Below are 17,616 nucleotides of genomic sequence, written 5' to 3'. Positions count from 1 at the left end.
GAATTTGTTATGATTGTGAATATATATGTGTATCTTAGAATATCTGGGTAGGCATGCTTGTATATGCTGCCTCTGACTGCTTGTTTTGCAATGTATATTTATAGTTATATCTATTTTTAAGGTCAGCCTAAGGGCGTCGGGGGGCCGATAGCAAGCATGTGGAACGCAGCACAGCCCCAAGGTCGGCTATAAGACCATAGGACACGACCTAAGGGCACCAGGCCTGAACATTAAAAAATAATTAGAAGTGTTGTTTGCACATAACTAATTGTATTGGTTGATGAGATTGGATTATGTGTTTGATTGAGTTGAATATTACTGTTAAGCTTATTGCTTATATCCTGTTGTTGATTGATTTTATTGATCTAAGTTTATTGTTTGTGTAATGTTGCTTATTTGTGCCTGTTGATTTACGTTTTCTTGTTGAGCCTTGGATCACAAATGCTATGTGGTGTAGATAAGAGAAAGGGATAGCTGGAGTAGCCATGAGTTGGAGAGCTTTAGGGGCGGTGTGTACATATACAGCCTACTTGACTGCCATGGTTGGGATAGGATGGGAGGAACTAGGGTTGAACCTTGTTTTGTTGCTTAGGATGACTAGTTTGTACTCCATGCGTCTTTTATCAAATTGTAACCAATTTTTGGGATCCCGTGTATAAACTTAATATTTTTAATGAAAAATAATCTCTTTGTTGACCAAACTTTTTAATACCTACCCTTGATGTAGTCTTTAATTACACATTTAAGTCCAAATGACTCACTTAGCAAGTTAAGCACTATTTTAAATACACAGTGTAACGGTCTTGTCTAACTAGGACATTATACCTTCCAACTAAAGCTCTGAGCTTACTAAATAGTACATCTTAAGCTCCATGTGAAAATATTTATACCATGTACTTGTTGACTTCCCATTCTCTTTTCGTGCCGCATCAAAGCATGAACAAACATCCTTTATAGATAATACCTCTGTGTCTATTAGGGATGTAATTTTCCCCACAGGGACGGTGCCCCGTTGGTACCCGCCCCTAATGGGGTAGGGATTCCCCACCTAAATGGAAAACAGGGCGGGGACGAGGGCCATTTTTAAACCTATAATGTTAAATGGGGTGGGGACGAGGATAACACTTCCTACCCCGACAAAGACTCGTTTTATTTTTGATTAATTTTATAATATTTTTTTATTTCTTTTTGTGATTTTGTAGAATATTAGTAACTTTTTAAACATTTAGTATTTTATTTTGTACATGTTTAATACTTTGAGTGATTATTATAGTGTAATATGTATTAATTTTAGGTAATTTATTTTCGTTTATTTTATTTTTAAATAAATGGGTACACACGAGGAATTCCCGCCCCACCCCTGACGTGGAATATGTGAGGATGGGGGTTGAAATGACAAATGGGGATTGTGGGGGGGGGGGGGGGGGGGGGGGGGAGCACCCCCCGCCAATCACCCGCCCCGTTTCCATCCCTAGTGTGTCTCTTATGTGCCATTAGGATTTCCTTCTCTTATCAACTAGTCCTTGTGTCACTAGTTCATGGTTGCCATCTAGTCAATCCCCTCCCAACAAATTGACTTCTTCTCGATCGTTCGAGATCATTCAATCTAAAATCGTAATGTGCGACATTCAATAGTCCATGTGGCTAGGATAATATCAAGGGTGTTTCGATCATTCTCTACCTACACCCGAGGAGTAACTCACCTTAGATGATTCCAACTTTATACTAAAGCCCTAATAGTTCCCTAACATCGGAAGAGCTAACATATCACCTTCTCTGTCTCCTTTGGCTAACTCTTTCTAACCAAGACATGACGAACCGAACACAGTATGACTTTAAAAATTGTTGACAATGAACAATAAACCATACACAAGAATCTACCAACAAACTACACAAAAGCTAGCAGTACAACAACAAAAAACATACATGAGAAACCATATATAACACATTTAACACACATACTAAAGCACACCATAAGTGTAGGGTTTTAAAGGATTACACCCATCCTCAAACCATTCAATCAACGTTAGAACTAGTGGCCTCACCACACAATAGACACACTTCATTTCCTCTTAACGTCACCTAACACGATTTTACCCATTAAATACTTACAAGTTGGCTCTTACAACCACCCAAGCCAAAGAGAACGAATTACTATAACAAGTATTTTCTTACAAGTTTCCTAGTACTTTTCTTGTCATTTATCATGTACATAATCAAACTAAATCCCATGAACAAGTCAAATTCTTATCCTAAGAACAATCTCGTAAAGTCTAACCAGTCTCATAGACTTGCTGCCCATAATCATATCATGACAACACATCATTTTGACATTATCTTTTTATACTTATATCATTTTGAATTTAGGCTTAACTATAACATCCCTGTTATAGAACATAACTTCTTATCTCGTTAACTGATACAACATATATCTTATAAACAATCAAACCATCACAATCATGCCTAAAATAATATCACACAGCGCAATGCGTTGAATGTAGTGCAGAGCATTGTACGTAACATGATGCGTTAAACTTTGCACGACGCGTTAAGCGTAGCATGACACGTTAAACACAACGCCACTGACCTTATTCCATAATTACAATACCCAATATTTCTTACTTGTGGGTTCCACTCACACTAACCCAGACCATCATAAAAACATACAACTTATTAAGTTTAACCTTACTAAATATGTGGTTACATGCTGTAGTAAAGTGTATAAAAAAATTAAATAAAAAACAGCAAACTTCAGAGCTAAAACTTACATTGGGATGAGTTAAATATTCTCAGTCTTCATGTGCATATCGTGAGGGTCTACAAAAAAATGAAAACCATTTCTCTAATACCAAATGTAACAACTCGACATAAACTAATTAATTTACTAAATTATCTATATTTAAATAAATTAATATATTCATAAATTCCTTTTAGAAAACAAAACATTTATTGAAACTCATTAGAAAACAACATGAATAAAATATATTTTACAAAACATGCAAATCGAGATCTCGTTAGTTAAAATAAACCATCTTTTAAATGCATATTGTAGGTAAAAGTACAATTTATTAAGACTCAACATATGACCATGACTTGAAGACTTTTAAAACAATGCATAAGTAGCAACCCCTTTGACCCCCAGGTCAACTATTTGCGACACACACATCTAACTGAGCCTGCACCAACTCATCGCCTCATCATTTATGCTTATGCCTTTACTTTCAACACAAAGTACCTCTGAGCTAACGCTCTACAAGAAGAGCTATATATGACACAATCCCCAAAGCCCAACAATAAAACATAAAACATAGTAAAAAACTAATTCATATAATCCCAACAAAACTTATACTACTCCTAACCTATACCCTCACATACATTATAAAGCTCAACAATAATTCATATTGTACCATATCATTCTTGTAGCAGTACTTTACAAACCACAGCCTAACATAAAATACAATAATCATATCATATCATAAACACAATCATAACATGTATTACCAGTGTCGTTCTAGCCGTAGACCAGTGTTGATATGGTTAGTTGTGCAATCGAGCACAAATTAACATAAACATGCATTTTCATAACATAAGCATGCAATTTGTTGTAATGCGAGCATGCATTTTCATAACATAAGCATGCCACGCAAACATAAAACATATTCGCACATAACATAGCCACACACAACATGCATAACCCATAACATAACTTATAGCACAACCCATAACATAATTCTTAATATAACTCATAACATAATTCATAATAAAATCCATAGCATAGTTTATAACATAATTTATAACTTAATTCCAAACATAATTCATAATATAATTCATAGCATAGCTTATAACATAATTTATAATATAACAAACAAAGTTTACCACACTTAAGTATGTCTAGCGTACACCCTGCGTGCAGGTGTCCACTCTTCTTACCTTAGGTTCAACAATGATTCAATCACCTCCCTTCAAGTGCCTTGCGGAGTCCTAAATTCAAAGCATACAACATATATCATTTAAAGACTTGTCAGATACGAACAACACTTGTCAGATTCCATGCTTTAGCTTTTCATCCTTCACGGCTTTCCTAATGCTAAAAAAATTGTTTAAAAGAACATGCATGTTTAGTAGATCCTGATTCACATGCATCCAAGAAAAATTTCATTATCTTGGGTTCCATATGCCTTGAGTACTGGGAAATCTTGTGCAGATTTAAAGTCCCCTTGCAGTTGAAAACACTCCCACTTAGTGTACTTATAATCAGGCCTTGCTCCAAGATGCTTTATAGCATTTGGTGCCTTTCCAGTGGACTTCTTATTCTTTTTGTTTGAATTTCTTCCTCATTTGCTCTTCAAAGAAGAATCTTAAGGCAACTTCTCCTTGAGCATGTTTGGTAGTATTACCCTTCTTTCCTTTGCTTAGTCCAGCCCCAACAATCCTTTTTGAAGGATTTGGTGATCGTTGCATAGGAAAAATAGGAATATCTTTGATTATCATGAAGTCAATGTTGTCCATGATCAACACCATGTTGATGTTGGAGAAACATTTCGTGAGGTTCTCACCATAGAGAAACTTTTTAGAGATTAGAGAGAGTATTAGGTAGGAAGCCTAGAGCTATGATTATCAATTAAATAGAAATTAATGCATTGCTTGACAAACATTTGTTCATCAAAATTTTAGAAATAACATAACATACAAAGTGTTTTGAGATAAGTAAAATACTGAAACACTTATATTCTATTTCTTAGGTACTGTAACCATCTATCCTAAGAAATTTAACCATGTTAAGAAGTCCAGTGAACACCTTCCTCAGGGAGACGAAATCAAAGCGACATGAGGCCTCACTGAACATTAACCTTGTTAAATCAACGGTGGAGATCGAATTCAAATTTTTAAACTCATTATTAAATCTTTTAGTATTTTATTATTATTGACGTGGTTCTTCGCCAACAGGTAATTAAGAAAAGAAGAGAAAGGGATTAGTGCTAATGCTGAACCGAAACAGATATATGATCTTAGAAATGAAAGGGTGACTCAAGACACGTTTTTTAAGTGGTTCAAAGGTTAAAATCCTTCTACTCCACTAGTCAGTATTATTGCTATTTACTGGATATTTGATTACAGGGTATTTCTTACAAGAGATAATCCAACCCTTATTAACTCCCAGGGTCTCCATATTTATAGGAGAAGGCACCTGGGCATTGGTAAGAAGGTCATCTCGTGACCTTCTTACCTATCGTATCAACTCTGTGACATTCATGATTAATTCCTAAACCTGACACATAAGTGTGGTCAAATCAATAGGTAAGGAGATAATGGGCCGCACGGCCCAACCCAGTCGTGGGTGTCTGAATACGCACGTTCCTGCTGCGTGTCTGAGAAGTCAGGGGCATATCAGACACGTGATGCCTGATATATGCACGTTTACCTTGCGTGTGTTGACTTTACAAAGGGTCATAGCCTCCAGATCCAGCTCGTACCACGAGCTGGATACTTAACTCGACCTTCAGCCTTCAGAGTTCGGACTCAGTTCTTAGGCGATCTTGGCGAACCCTTGGGTTACCTCGAGCTAAGGAGGTACGACCTTATGAAGGCAGCTCCGGTTTTGGGGATGTCCACGAGATAATCATGATTAGGCCGCAGCTCAGCTCGCTAATCAGCCCGTGGGAAAATCAGGGCGTACAATTATGTTTGAAAAATATAAACTTGGGTTTTCCAAATTATTAAAATAATCAATAAACCAACTTAGGTTTGCCTAATTATTAAAATAATCAATAAACCATAGTTTATAATTTTCCATTAATTCTAAAATTACCCACTGAAAATTAATCCATAAATTAGAATTAATTTGTTTCTAATAAATTAATAGGTCCAATTAAAAATATTAACCTAATACAATCAAGTCAAACTTAGGTAAATGAGTCTTAACAATTCGAGCTCGCATGGAGGAGAGTTGGGTTCAGTATGTCAGACCCACTGCTAAGGCTCCCTAACTTTTGATACAAAACCCAAAAAGACAGGAATTTGAACCTTCATTTTATTAATTGTGATTCAATTGATTAAGTTCAATCTAGTAATGTAAAGCAAATGAGCATTCACAAGTGGAATCACCCACAAGAGAGGAATTTAAACTTTACATGTTCAATTGGGCCCAAATAAAACCTAACATTTTATGAATGTTTTATTTGAGTTTTCCCATATTTTTCAAAACAAAAATTGGGTCATCATTATACTTATATTTAAAGCTCAATTGCAAAACAAAACAAAAAAAAACTTAATAATGATGCTTGGTATGTTAATAATTTGATGGACATAACATGTTACTATATGAGCATGTATTACTAAATTATGTAAATATACCACAATAATATACTATTTTGCAAAAATACCATAATTAATTAACATAGAATTCATCAGAAAAAATTCAATATAATTAATTAAACAAGTTGCAAAATATTAAATTAATTAAAATAGAATTTATCAAAAAAATTATTTTAAATAATTAATTTAATATAGGTTGTTAAGTTGTTAGGAATGACAAGATAAAATATTTTAACCAATTTTAAAATATCAAAGTATCTTTTAACTAAATTTAAAATATTTAAAATATCCATAATTATTGGATAACTAATTTCAAATATTTTAAAAAATAAAATTATCCTGAATAATAAGATAACCAATTCTAATATTTAATGATAACAAAATAAAAAATATCTTAAAATATCGTGATTAACATATAACAAATTTAAAAAAATTTGAAAAGCTAAAATATATAAAATAATCTGACAATCAATTTTAAATATTTTATACTTAACTGAATGAAATATCTAATTTAAAAAATAAAAATAAATCACTTTTATTGTGGAAAGCCCGTTGTGGGCCTCGTGCAGGGCCACCATATGGCCTTGGGGTCACTACAGCTTGTTCAGGCGTGCCCAGCACACATACTACACAATCAGCCCAAAAAAGAAAAATTTAAAAATATGTGTAGTTTTTCAATCCTAAAACAAGCAAAATAAAAACAACCAAATTATTGCTAAATTTACATAAAAAAAACCAAACATGTACCATCCAATTAACACTAACATATCAATCAATTTCATACATGTTCATTCTTTAAAATAAACTAGCACACATATGGCTCTGAGGCCAATTGTTGAAAAATGGATATTTCAGGATCTTTGTTTATTTTCATGTAATTTACACATTATCAAAGAAACATGTAAATTCCTAGAGTTGCCTAGTACTTTTCTTGTCATTTCTCATGTACATAATCAAACTAAATCTCATAAACAAGTCACATCTTTATCCTTAGAACAATCTCGTAAAGTCTAACCACTATCATTGACTTGCTACCCATAACCATATCATGACAACACGTCATTGTGACACTATATTTTTATACTTATATTGTTTTAAATTTCAACTTAACTATAACATCCCAGTTATAGAACATAACTTCTTATCTCACTAGTAGTAGTAGTAGTAGTTATGGGTTACTCATAGCCGAGATTTAGTTGGATACTCATAGCAATAGTTATGAGTTTTATAAGTTTAACCTATAGTTTAGAAATATTAATTATAACATAAGGTTTAATTTTTTTAGTAGTTATGATTATTATAGTATAGTATAGATTTGTGATATTAGTAGCCTTGTTTGTGAAAAAGGTGGTGATTACATAAGAATAAATTAATTATGATATTATTAAAAAATGTTAATAAAACCCAAAAGCCCAATAAGATTTTGGTCGTAGTAGTAGTAGTAGTAGTAGTAGTAGTAGCAGCGTGTAGTATGTTAGTTTTAGCGGATATTGGTTCAAGCCGAGATTTAGTTGGATACTCATAGGAATAGCTATGGGTTTTATAAGTTTAACCTATATTTTAGAAATATTAATTATAACATAAGGTTTAATTTTTTTAGTAGTTATGATTATTATAGTATAATATAGATTTGTGATATTAGTAGCCTTGTTTGTGAAAAAGGTGGTGATTGCATAAGAATAAATTAATTATGATATTATTAAAAAATGTTATGGATCAAGCCTACATAAAACCCAATAGCCCAATAAGATTTTGGTCATAGTAAATTCGAAATCATCCTATGGAATTAGAGTTTGTTATTTTACGGTTAGTTAAGATATTTGTGGATTAGGTTGTTATTTAGATAATTAAATAGATTTTTCGTAACTTTAGGGTACTATAACTTCCGACCTATTTTTGACCCAGTTATATTATGAATTTCCAAAAATATTATTTCTATAAAGTTGTATATAATTTAATTATCTTTCTAACGATATAAAGATGGTCTAAATTGGAATCTTACAGCTCCAGTTATGTTGATTTTACTACAGATGAGTTTAGAGTTACGAGATTTAGGAAGTTAGAGGTTGGGATATTTTTTATGTTAGATTATTCCTCAATTATTTAATAAAAATATTAATAAGATAATTTAGAGATATTTTCTACAGAAGTTAGGATTTTATTTTATTTAAATTTAAATTTGGATTATAGTTAAAATGAAATTAATTAAGTTTAAATAAAAGAAAGATCTGAAACTCCAGAATCTTCTAGAACCATTAAGAGCATGACACTTGCCATAATTATGTTTATTTAAGGATTTAAGTATTTTTTTTAATAGGATAGTTTCACTCCTCAAACTCTATAAATAGGACCCTTCACTTAGCCATTTTATTCATTCTTCAAGCACAGTTCAGAGCCTTCAAGCTGCTTAGATTATTCTTGAGAGAAACACTAGGGTTTTGGGATAAAAGCTTTACCATCTTAAGCTTTGTAAACACTTGGGTAGTGAGATATAGTGTGATTTCGATATCGAGGTGTAGAACGGTTCTAGTTTATCCAAGGTGTTTGAGTTCTTTAATTTAATGTTCTTCTTGGTAAGTTTCTTCTTTGATGGTTAAGTTTTCTTTTCATCTCTTTTCTTTAGAAACTCACCATTCTTTATGTTTGGTTTTAGGAGTTCCAATCCCGCTCTTGTCTCCAATATTCTGGTTTTTGGTAAGGAAAATTAGGTAGTTTAGTATTAGGATCTAGTTATGATATGGTTTATGTTTTTATGATCTAACATTTCAGGTACAATAAAGGGGTAAGTGTGTTTGGAGCTAAGGTGTCCAATGATGTATGATGGACTATGTCCGGTAGGCTCGGTTGCCAAAACTTTATGATAGACTTATGTCCGGTGTATGACGGACCTATGTCCTGTGTATGACAGACTTTTGTTCGGGGCTTAATCGCCACCCCTCTATAAACACTTATCTTTTTATTATATCTCACTTATTATTATAGTTATGATTATGATATATGACCTATAGTTATGATTATGATATATGACCTATAGTTATGATTATGATTTATGACCTATGACCTATGACCTATAGTTATGATTATAATTTATGACCTATGATGTATGATCTATGATCTATGACTTATGACATAGAGAATGACCTATGATTTATAGATTATGATTTAGAATTATGACTTAATTTATGATATGATCTAGAGGTTTGTGTTGGTATGACTTTTGTGAATTTATGTTATGTTTGATTATATGACTAACCCTTGTTTGTATTTTCCTTACTGAGCTTAGAAGCTCACTCCTTATGATGTTGTTGTTTCTGGAAATTAAGGATAGAAAAGTCGGTGGCGAGTGGGACCTAAGAGCTTCGTGATGTATTCGTTGGGGACCATATAGTCGAGGAAGATCAAGCGAGATTATTTTTTTTATTTTATTAAAACATGTTATTTTAAAAAGTTTTATTTAAATATTTCTCATTTTTATGTTAAAGATAATTATGTTATTTTTTAAAAAACCATGGCCATGTATTTATTTTCAAGTTTTTTTTTAAAGTTTTTATTCAATAAAAGAGCAATATTTACGATTATGACCCAACGCTGTGTCTCGGTAATCTATGAGAAAGTAGGGTGTTACAATATCACATAGCGCAAAATATTGAATGTAGCTAGAGCGTTGAACGTAACATGATGCTTTAAACTTAGCCCGATGCTTTAAACATAGCATGACACGTTAAACACAATGCCACTCGACCCTATTCCACAATCACAATACCCAATCTTTCTCACTTTTGGCTTCCAATCACACTAACCAAAACCATCATAAAAATATACAAATTATTAAGTTTATCATTACTAAATCTGTGGTTACATGCAGTAGGAAAGTGTAAAAAACAAAAACTAAATAAAAACAACAAACATAAGAACTAAAACTTACATTGCGATGAGTCAAGTCTTCTCGGTCTTCATGTGCATATCGTGAGGGTCTACAAGAACGCTACAACTATTTCTCTAATACCAAATGTAATGACCCGACATAAAATAATTAATTTACTATATAATCTATATTTAAGTAAATTTATATATTTATAAGTTTCTTTCAGAAAAAAGAAAACATTTATGGAAACTCATTTGAAAACAACATGAATTAAATATCTTTTAGAAAATACGCAACTCGAGATTTACAAAATATGCAACCCGAGATCTTGTTAGTTAAAATAAACTATCTTTTACATGAATATCATACGTAAAAATACAAGTTATTAAAACTCAACATATGACCACGACTTGAAGCCTTTTAAAACCATGCATGAGAAACCACCCCTTTGACCACCAGGTCAATAGTTCACGACATGCACACATTTGACTGAGCCTCCTCCAACTCATCACCTCATCATTTACGCTGATGTCTTTACCTGCAACATAGAGTACCCGTGAGCTAATGCTATGTAAGAAGAGCTATATCGAACACTGATAACTCTAGGAATTAGAGTTATTTTTATGCTTTTAAACTTATATTTTTTTTTTATCAAGGAAGAGTGATTTGTGATGTTTTGTAGTAGTTTTATTGTTTTTTTATTAAATATTAATTAGAGTATGATAATATTAAATAGTATAGTAAAGCTAAGAAAATCTCTAAAAAAAAATGTTGGGTTATCATCTTGATAGGTGGTCTTTGATTTTGGAGCAATTTGAGAAAGAATTGAAGTGTGAACTAGAATCAGAATTTGAGGAATGTTGTGGCATTGTTGCAGCATTGCATCCTGACAGCTACTCTTTTTTGAGGGTCCACGTGTGAAGCTTCTATTTTTGGTCTCTAACTTATTTATTTTATTAATTTAACTGGGCTGAAATTAATTGATAAAAGAATATTTGGGCTTTAGTTGTATCTTGTTTCATTTGTGGTAAAGAGGACAAAAATCAATTAAAAGAAAAGAGGCTCGCGTGACTAAGGAAGGAGGCTGACCTAAATGTAGTGATGGTCTTCTTTTATAAGGGTGATATACACGACTGGCAGGAACCAAAAACCCAGCCACCTAGTGCATTTGAAGATACCCATTTTTGGCAGCCATTAAGGTGAAGGAAAAAAGAGAGAGGAAGGAGAAAAAGAAGGAAAAGCAAGAAGACAAAGTCACTTGAGACATCAATTTGGCTTGAACTTCTCACCTCTATTTCTATTTTCTTTTAATTTATTCTCTAAAATTCAAATTATGGATTGTTATTATTTGGGTGTTTTTGAGATTATGAGTATGATTTGAACTCTAAATATATAGGATAATTGGAACCCTAATATGTGATTATCTTGACAATTTATTATTAATGCTAATGCAATATGAGGTTTATTCATTCAAATACTTATCATGGTTAATGCTTGCTATTGATTGATCAACTTCAGTAGGTAATTGGGTTAATTTTTAATTCTGAAAAGGTTAAAATTAATTGACACACAATTTGAATGGTGCATGCTTGAACTCTTTGATTTCAATATGTAGTGATATAGACATATATTATTACCATGCATAGTATTATGGAATTAATGCTAGAATTAAATCTTTGACATTGAATTAGCATAGGCATATGTGATTTAATTAAAAGATTAGAATCAAAGTTCTTTGACGAAAGCCTATGAAAATTAATTAAAATTCTGGACTACTAAACAACCAGTTGCTGCAGCATCATTCCAGCATCACTGTCAGAGTTGCATATTAGGGGGATAATTATTCTAGTTGTCGCCAAACCATTTGTCATTCCTTAAATCAATTTTCCTGAGTTGTTTCTTTTATTTTTCTGCATTTAGTTGGTATTTAATTACTAGTTCTTAGACCACAATCTTTTTAATTAATCTTAGTGTTTTTAAATCATTTTCTTAGAACTTAATTTCACAATTAAAACTTAAGAAAACAGTCATTGTGGATACGATATCTGGTACTTATTACTATATTACTTGTTGTTGACAGTGTACACTTGCACTTAGCTTTATTTTACGCAACAAGTTTTTGGCGCCGCTGCCGGGGACTGTTTAAAGTCATTTTTGTGAAATTAAGTATATTGTAAATTTGGTTTTTGTGCTGACTTGGGTGATTCTCGGGAAATTTCAGGTTTACACAGTCTATGAACGAGAATCAAGACCCTGAACTACTTCCCATTGATTTAGAAATCGAGCGTACATTTAGAAGGAGGCGAAAGATACAAAAATCAAAAAAGGGAAGTAGTAGTGATGGATGATGAGCAAGGGGATCAATAGGGAGCCACTCAAAGGGCAGCAAATCTATTAGGAGCTGCTCAAGGGGCGGAAAATCTAGCACGAGTTGCTCATATTCCACCAGTACATCTAGTAGGAGCTACTCAAGATCGAGTAGCGCAAGGGGGAGTAGCTGCCAATATTGGTCAAAATGCAGTTATTATGGATGATGACAGAGATCATGCTATCAGGTAATATGCTCTCCCCCTCTTCAATGAGCTCAATCTGGGCATCATTAGACCAGAAATTCAAGCAGCACAGTTTGAGTTGAAGCCAGTCATGTTCGAAATGCTTCAAACTGTGGGCCAATTTAGTGGGACGCCAACAGAGGATCCTCACCTTCACCTTCGCTTGTTCATTGAAGTGATTGACTCTTTCAAGCTGCTCGGAGTGACTGAGGATGCACTGAGGCTAAAGTTGTTCCCATACTCCTTGAGAGACAGATCTAGAGCTTGGTTAAACTCTTTGCCATCTGATTTCATGAGTACTTGGGAAGAGTTGGCTGAGCGGTTCTTGATGAAGTATTTTCCTCCCACTAAAAATGCCAAGCTCCGCAATGAGATTACTTCATTTCAACAACTTGACGAAGAATATTTATATGAGGCATGGGAGCGGTTTAAGAAGTTGTTACACAAATGCCCTCACCATGGCATTCCATATTGCATCCAGATGGAGGCCTTCTATAACGGTCTCAACGCTTATACTAGAATGGTGGTTGATGCTTCAGCGAATGGGCCTCTTCTTGCTATGTCCTATAATGAGACATATGAAATCCTTGAGAGAATATCCAACAACAACTATCAGTGGCCCACTTCTAGATTTTCTACAGGTAGAAAGATGGCGGGTATTCATGATGTAGATGCCATCACTTCTTTGGCAGCCCAAGTGTCCTCTATTTCTAATATGCTTAAGACAATGAATATGGGGATGAATCAATCAATGGGGCAGCCTATGGGGACACAAATGGGACACATGGAGAACATTTCTTGTGTGTATTGTGATGAGGGTCATACTTTTGACAACTGTCCTTCCAATCTAGCAGATGTGTGTTACATGGGGAATCAAAATAGGAATGGCCCTTATTCTAATTCCTACAACCCATCAATGAGGCAACATCCCAACTTCTCGTGGAATAATCAAGGGGTTGGCCCTAGCAATTCTTCTATGCCTCCAAGACCAAATTTCCCACTGGGTTATCCCCACAAGCACCATAACAACAAGCAATGCAATCTAGCTCTCTTGAGAACATGTTGAAGGAATATATAGTGAAGAATGAAGCCATGATCCAAAGCCAAGCTGCATCATTGAGAAACTTAGAAAACCAAGTTGGGCAACTAGCTAATGAGCTTAGAAATAGACCCCATGGTACGTTACCAAGTGATACCGATAATTTAAGAAATGGGAGCAAAGAACATTGTAAAGTCGTCACTTTGAGAAGTGGGAAGGAGTTGGAGAATTCCAAGACAAATTCTGGGCATGAGGGTGAGCCCTCTTCAATCCAAATAAATGAAGAAATTCAAAAAGATGTTGAAATTCCTAGTGTACAAAAATCTGCCTCTGCCCAGAATGCTGCAGGAATGTCGCAGCATCAGCACCCAGACAACTCAATTTCAAAGCAGCCATCTCCATTATAAGCAAAAGTTGGATTTGCAGTTCAAGAAATTTCTAGACATGTTGAAGCAGTTGCATATCAACATCCCACTTGTAGAGGCACTTGAGCAAATGCCTAACTATGTGAAATTCATGAAAGATGTTCTTACAAGGAAGGGAAGGTTAGGAGAGTTTGAAACCGTGGCTCTAACCAAAGAGTGTAGTTCATTTCTACAAGACAAGTTGCCACCAAAGTTGAAGGATCCTGGGAGTTTCACTATTCCCTGTACTATTGGAGATACTTATTGTGGAATGGCTTTATGCGATATGAATGTAAGCATTAACTTGATGCCAATGTCTATTTTCAAGCAATTGGGATTGGAGAAGTTAGGCCTACTACAGTTACTCTTCAACTAGCAGATAGATCTCTTGCTCATCCGGATGGGAAGATTGAAGATGTATTGGTGAGGGTAGACAAATTCATATTCCCTACTGATTTTATTGTGCTAGACTATGAGGCGGATAGAGGCCATTTCTTGTGAGAGGAAGAACTTTAATAGATGTGCATAAGGGGGAGCTGACTATGAGGGTCCAAGATGAAAATGTGACTTTTAATGTTTTTAAAGCTATGAGATTTCCTGATGAGGTTGAGGAATGCTCAGTGGTTTCAGTGGTAGATTCTTTGGCATCAAGAGAGTTTGAGACTAGTAACGTTGATGATCCATTTGAGAGGTTATTGTTGATTGATTCACACAATGACTAAGATAAGGAGGAGTACTTAGCTTGGTTGGAGGCTAATTCTCAAGTGTTAAGAACAAGAGGCCGATTTGATTCATTGGAGTTGTCATCTAGGGAGTTTAAAGCTCCTAAACCATCCATTGAAGAGCCACCTGAGTTGGAGTTGAAAGTATTTCCATCACATTTGTGATATGCCTACTTGGGTCCATCATCCACTTTACATGTCATTGTTTCAGCGGAGTTGAGTCATGATCAAGAAGAAAAGTTGCTCGAGGTGTTGAGAAAGTTCAAAAAGGCCATTGGGTGGACTATTGCAGATATTCAAGGTATTACTCCTTCTTTGTGTATCATAAGATCTTGCTTGAAGACAGTGAAAAAGGTTCTATTGAGGGGCAAAGAAGACTAAATCCTATCATGAAGGAAGTAGTAAAGAAAGAAATCATCAAGTGGTTGGATGCTGGCATTATTTATCTTATCTCTGACAGTTCATGGGTGAGTCATGTACAATGTGTACCTAAGAAGGGTGCGATCACAGTGGTGAAGTGTTGATGGTGAGAACTCGTCAACCAAGTTAAGTTAGAAAAATTGAAATATAGAGCTTATCAATGAAAAACTTCAAAGATCTAACTAGAAACTCAAAGAATAGTTGCGAAAAGAAAATGGTGAAATGAACTTGTATTTTTTTATGGGGTAGTGCTACAGTGTTTTTTTCCAACCCCCTTCCATGTGGAAGTGGGGTTCCCTTTATAGTGGGCCATATGGCCTCTGATACATTGTGGTCCAGGAGACCAGATGGTACACAAGTACATTGTCAGGAGAGTGGTCTCAGGGGTAGTGGTGTTGGCTCCAGTACATGGTTAGGGGTTTGTAAGTGGTGCTGCCACTCTTTGTACTACCCCTTATCACCACTACTTGTCGGGTACACATATCAGGTCTGTGCCTTCATCTATGCAAACATGTATGTACCCCTTTAAAGGTACCTTGTTCGTATTTCTTGTCTCTTGTAAGCAATCATGAATAACATCTCTGGTTGGCCTTCATGTAAGTGGTCCCAACTGGCTAACTGAAGAAGGGGTATCTCATTGGTGGCCCCAACCCCACCAAGTTATGTAGGGCCCTTTCAACGAGGTAGGCATAGCATGCAATAAGGTCGATGAGGTAACACAGACGCAAGGCAGTATGGGCATGTGAGGCGTAGAGGCCTCGCGAAGTGCCTGGGGCATGCGAGGCGATCATGTATGTGCACTCATGTGCAGCCCGCGAGATGCCTAGGCACGCGAGGCGTGTGCATGCCAGTAGGGGCGTGTGAGACGAAGAGGCCTCACGAGACGCCTGGGCCATGCGAGGCGCTCATGTGTGCGCGTTCATGTGCGGCGTCGCGAAACGCCTAGGCATGCAAGGTGTGTGCGTGCAAGCAAGGGTGTGCGAGACGGAGAGGCCTCGCAAGACGCCTGGGCACGCAAGGCGTGTGCGTGCCAGCAGGGGCATGCGAGACGGAGAGGCCTCGCAAGACGCCTAGGCATGCGAGGCGTGTGCGTGCCAGCAGGAGGGTGCGAGACGGAGAGGTCTCGCGAGATGCCTAGGCATGCGAGGCATGTGCGTGCCAGTAGGGGCATGCGAGATGGAGAGAGCTCGCGAGATGCCTGGGAACGGAAGGCGTGTGCGTGCCAGCAGGGGCGTGCGAGACAGGGAGGCCTCACGAGACGCCTTGGCACGCGAGGCGTGTGCATGCCAGCAGGGGCGTACGAGATGGAGAGGCCTCGCGAGACGCCTGGGTATGCGAGGCGTGTGCGTGCTAGCAGGGACGTACGAGACGGAGAGGCCTCGCGAGATGCCTTGGCACACGAGGCGTTCATGTACACTCGCAAGGCACCCGTGGGTGTCCGAGGTGGTGCAGCCTCACGAGATGCCTGGGCGCGTGAGGCATCCAAGGTGCATGCCACCATCATGAGGCACGAGGCCATCTGGGCAGCCGCACGAGATGCTGGGCCATCTTGGCAGATGCGCGAGGCGATGGTGTCCCGAGGCCACCGCAACTCAACCATATATTTAGACGTTCATAGGACCTGAGCATGTACTTTGGGTCTTTCACAAGCATGAAATTTTGAGCATCCACACTTGCCCCCTAGTCGAGGAGAGGAACTTTAGGTGCTCTGGTAGACTCTTCTCTTTGATTCTTATAAATAAGCCTTCATGCCAAGCCTATTATTTACACTTGATCTCCTTAGCTTAGTGGCATTTAGATCCTTGCTCTTTTCAAGAGGTAAGGGGTTCAATCCCCCACAACCTCACTTTTGTTATCCTCTTTCTTTTTTCTTTTTTTTATTTGAGTTCATTTTTTGTATGTCTATATCCATGCAGGTACTTGAGGACTAAAACACCTTTTTCCTTTATTTTTGCAGAGATGTGCTTTTGACCATTTGCCACTCTTCGACTGTGACAGTGCTTTTGGCCCTCAACCTCCTTTTGACCACGACAGCGCCTCATTTTACATGCTTAAGGTATATTTCCTTTTTTCCTTATGTTCATTGGGTCCAAATTGGCACTACTCGGGATGGGGTATTTTGGCCTGAGCTTGTCGTGAGCTAATCTTGTTGCATGCCCCTTTATTCATACCCCTTAGTGGGTCATTTAGAGTGTTTGTACCTAGAGGTTTTGAGCCCATTCCTTTATGTTTTGTTGCAATCCTCTCATTTATACGTGAACCCTTTTTGCATTCGAGACGAGGTCTCATGGCAGGTGAA

At 36.3% G+C, this 17,616-nt stretch overlaps 1 protein-coding gene and 1 non-coding gene across 2 annotated transcripts; one reads left to right on the top strand and one right to left on the bottom strand.

The window, feature by feature from the left end:
- Positions 1-13,090: 13,090 nt before the first annotated feature.
- On the bottom strand, positions 13,091-13,197 carry LOC133787246 (small nucleolar RNA R71). Its single transcript, XR_009872277.1, has one exon. It is a non-coding gene; the product is annotated as a small nucleolar RNA R71 (small nucleolar RNA).
- A 1,018-nt stretch (positions 13,198-14,215) lies between these two features.
- LOC133785302 (uncharacterized) lies at positions 14,216-14,676 on the top strand. Its single transcript, XM_062224550.1, has 2 exons — positions 14,216-14,420; positions 14,504-14,676. The coding sequence occupies exons 1-2, from the start codon at positions 14,216-14,218 to the stop codon at positions 14,674-14,676; spliced, it is 378 nt and encodes a 125-aa protein (XP_062080534.1).
- The last annotated feature ends 2,940 nt before the right edge of the window (positions 14,677-17,616 follow it).

This window comes from Humulus lupulus, chromosome 6, assembly GCF_963169125.1.
Source record: "Humulus lupulus chromosome 6, drHumLupu1.1, whole genome shotgun sequence".
Classification (NCBI taxonomy): domain Eukaryota; kingdom Viridiplantae; phylum Streptophyta; class Magnoliopsida; order Rosales; family Cannabaceae; genus Humulus; species Humulus lupulus.
The sequence above is the reverse complement of the archived record's forward strand: the minus strand, read 5'-3'. Positions and strand labels throughout refer to the sequence as shown.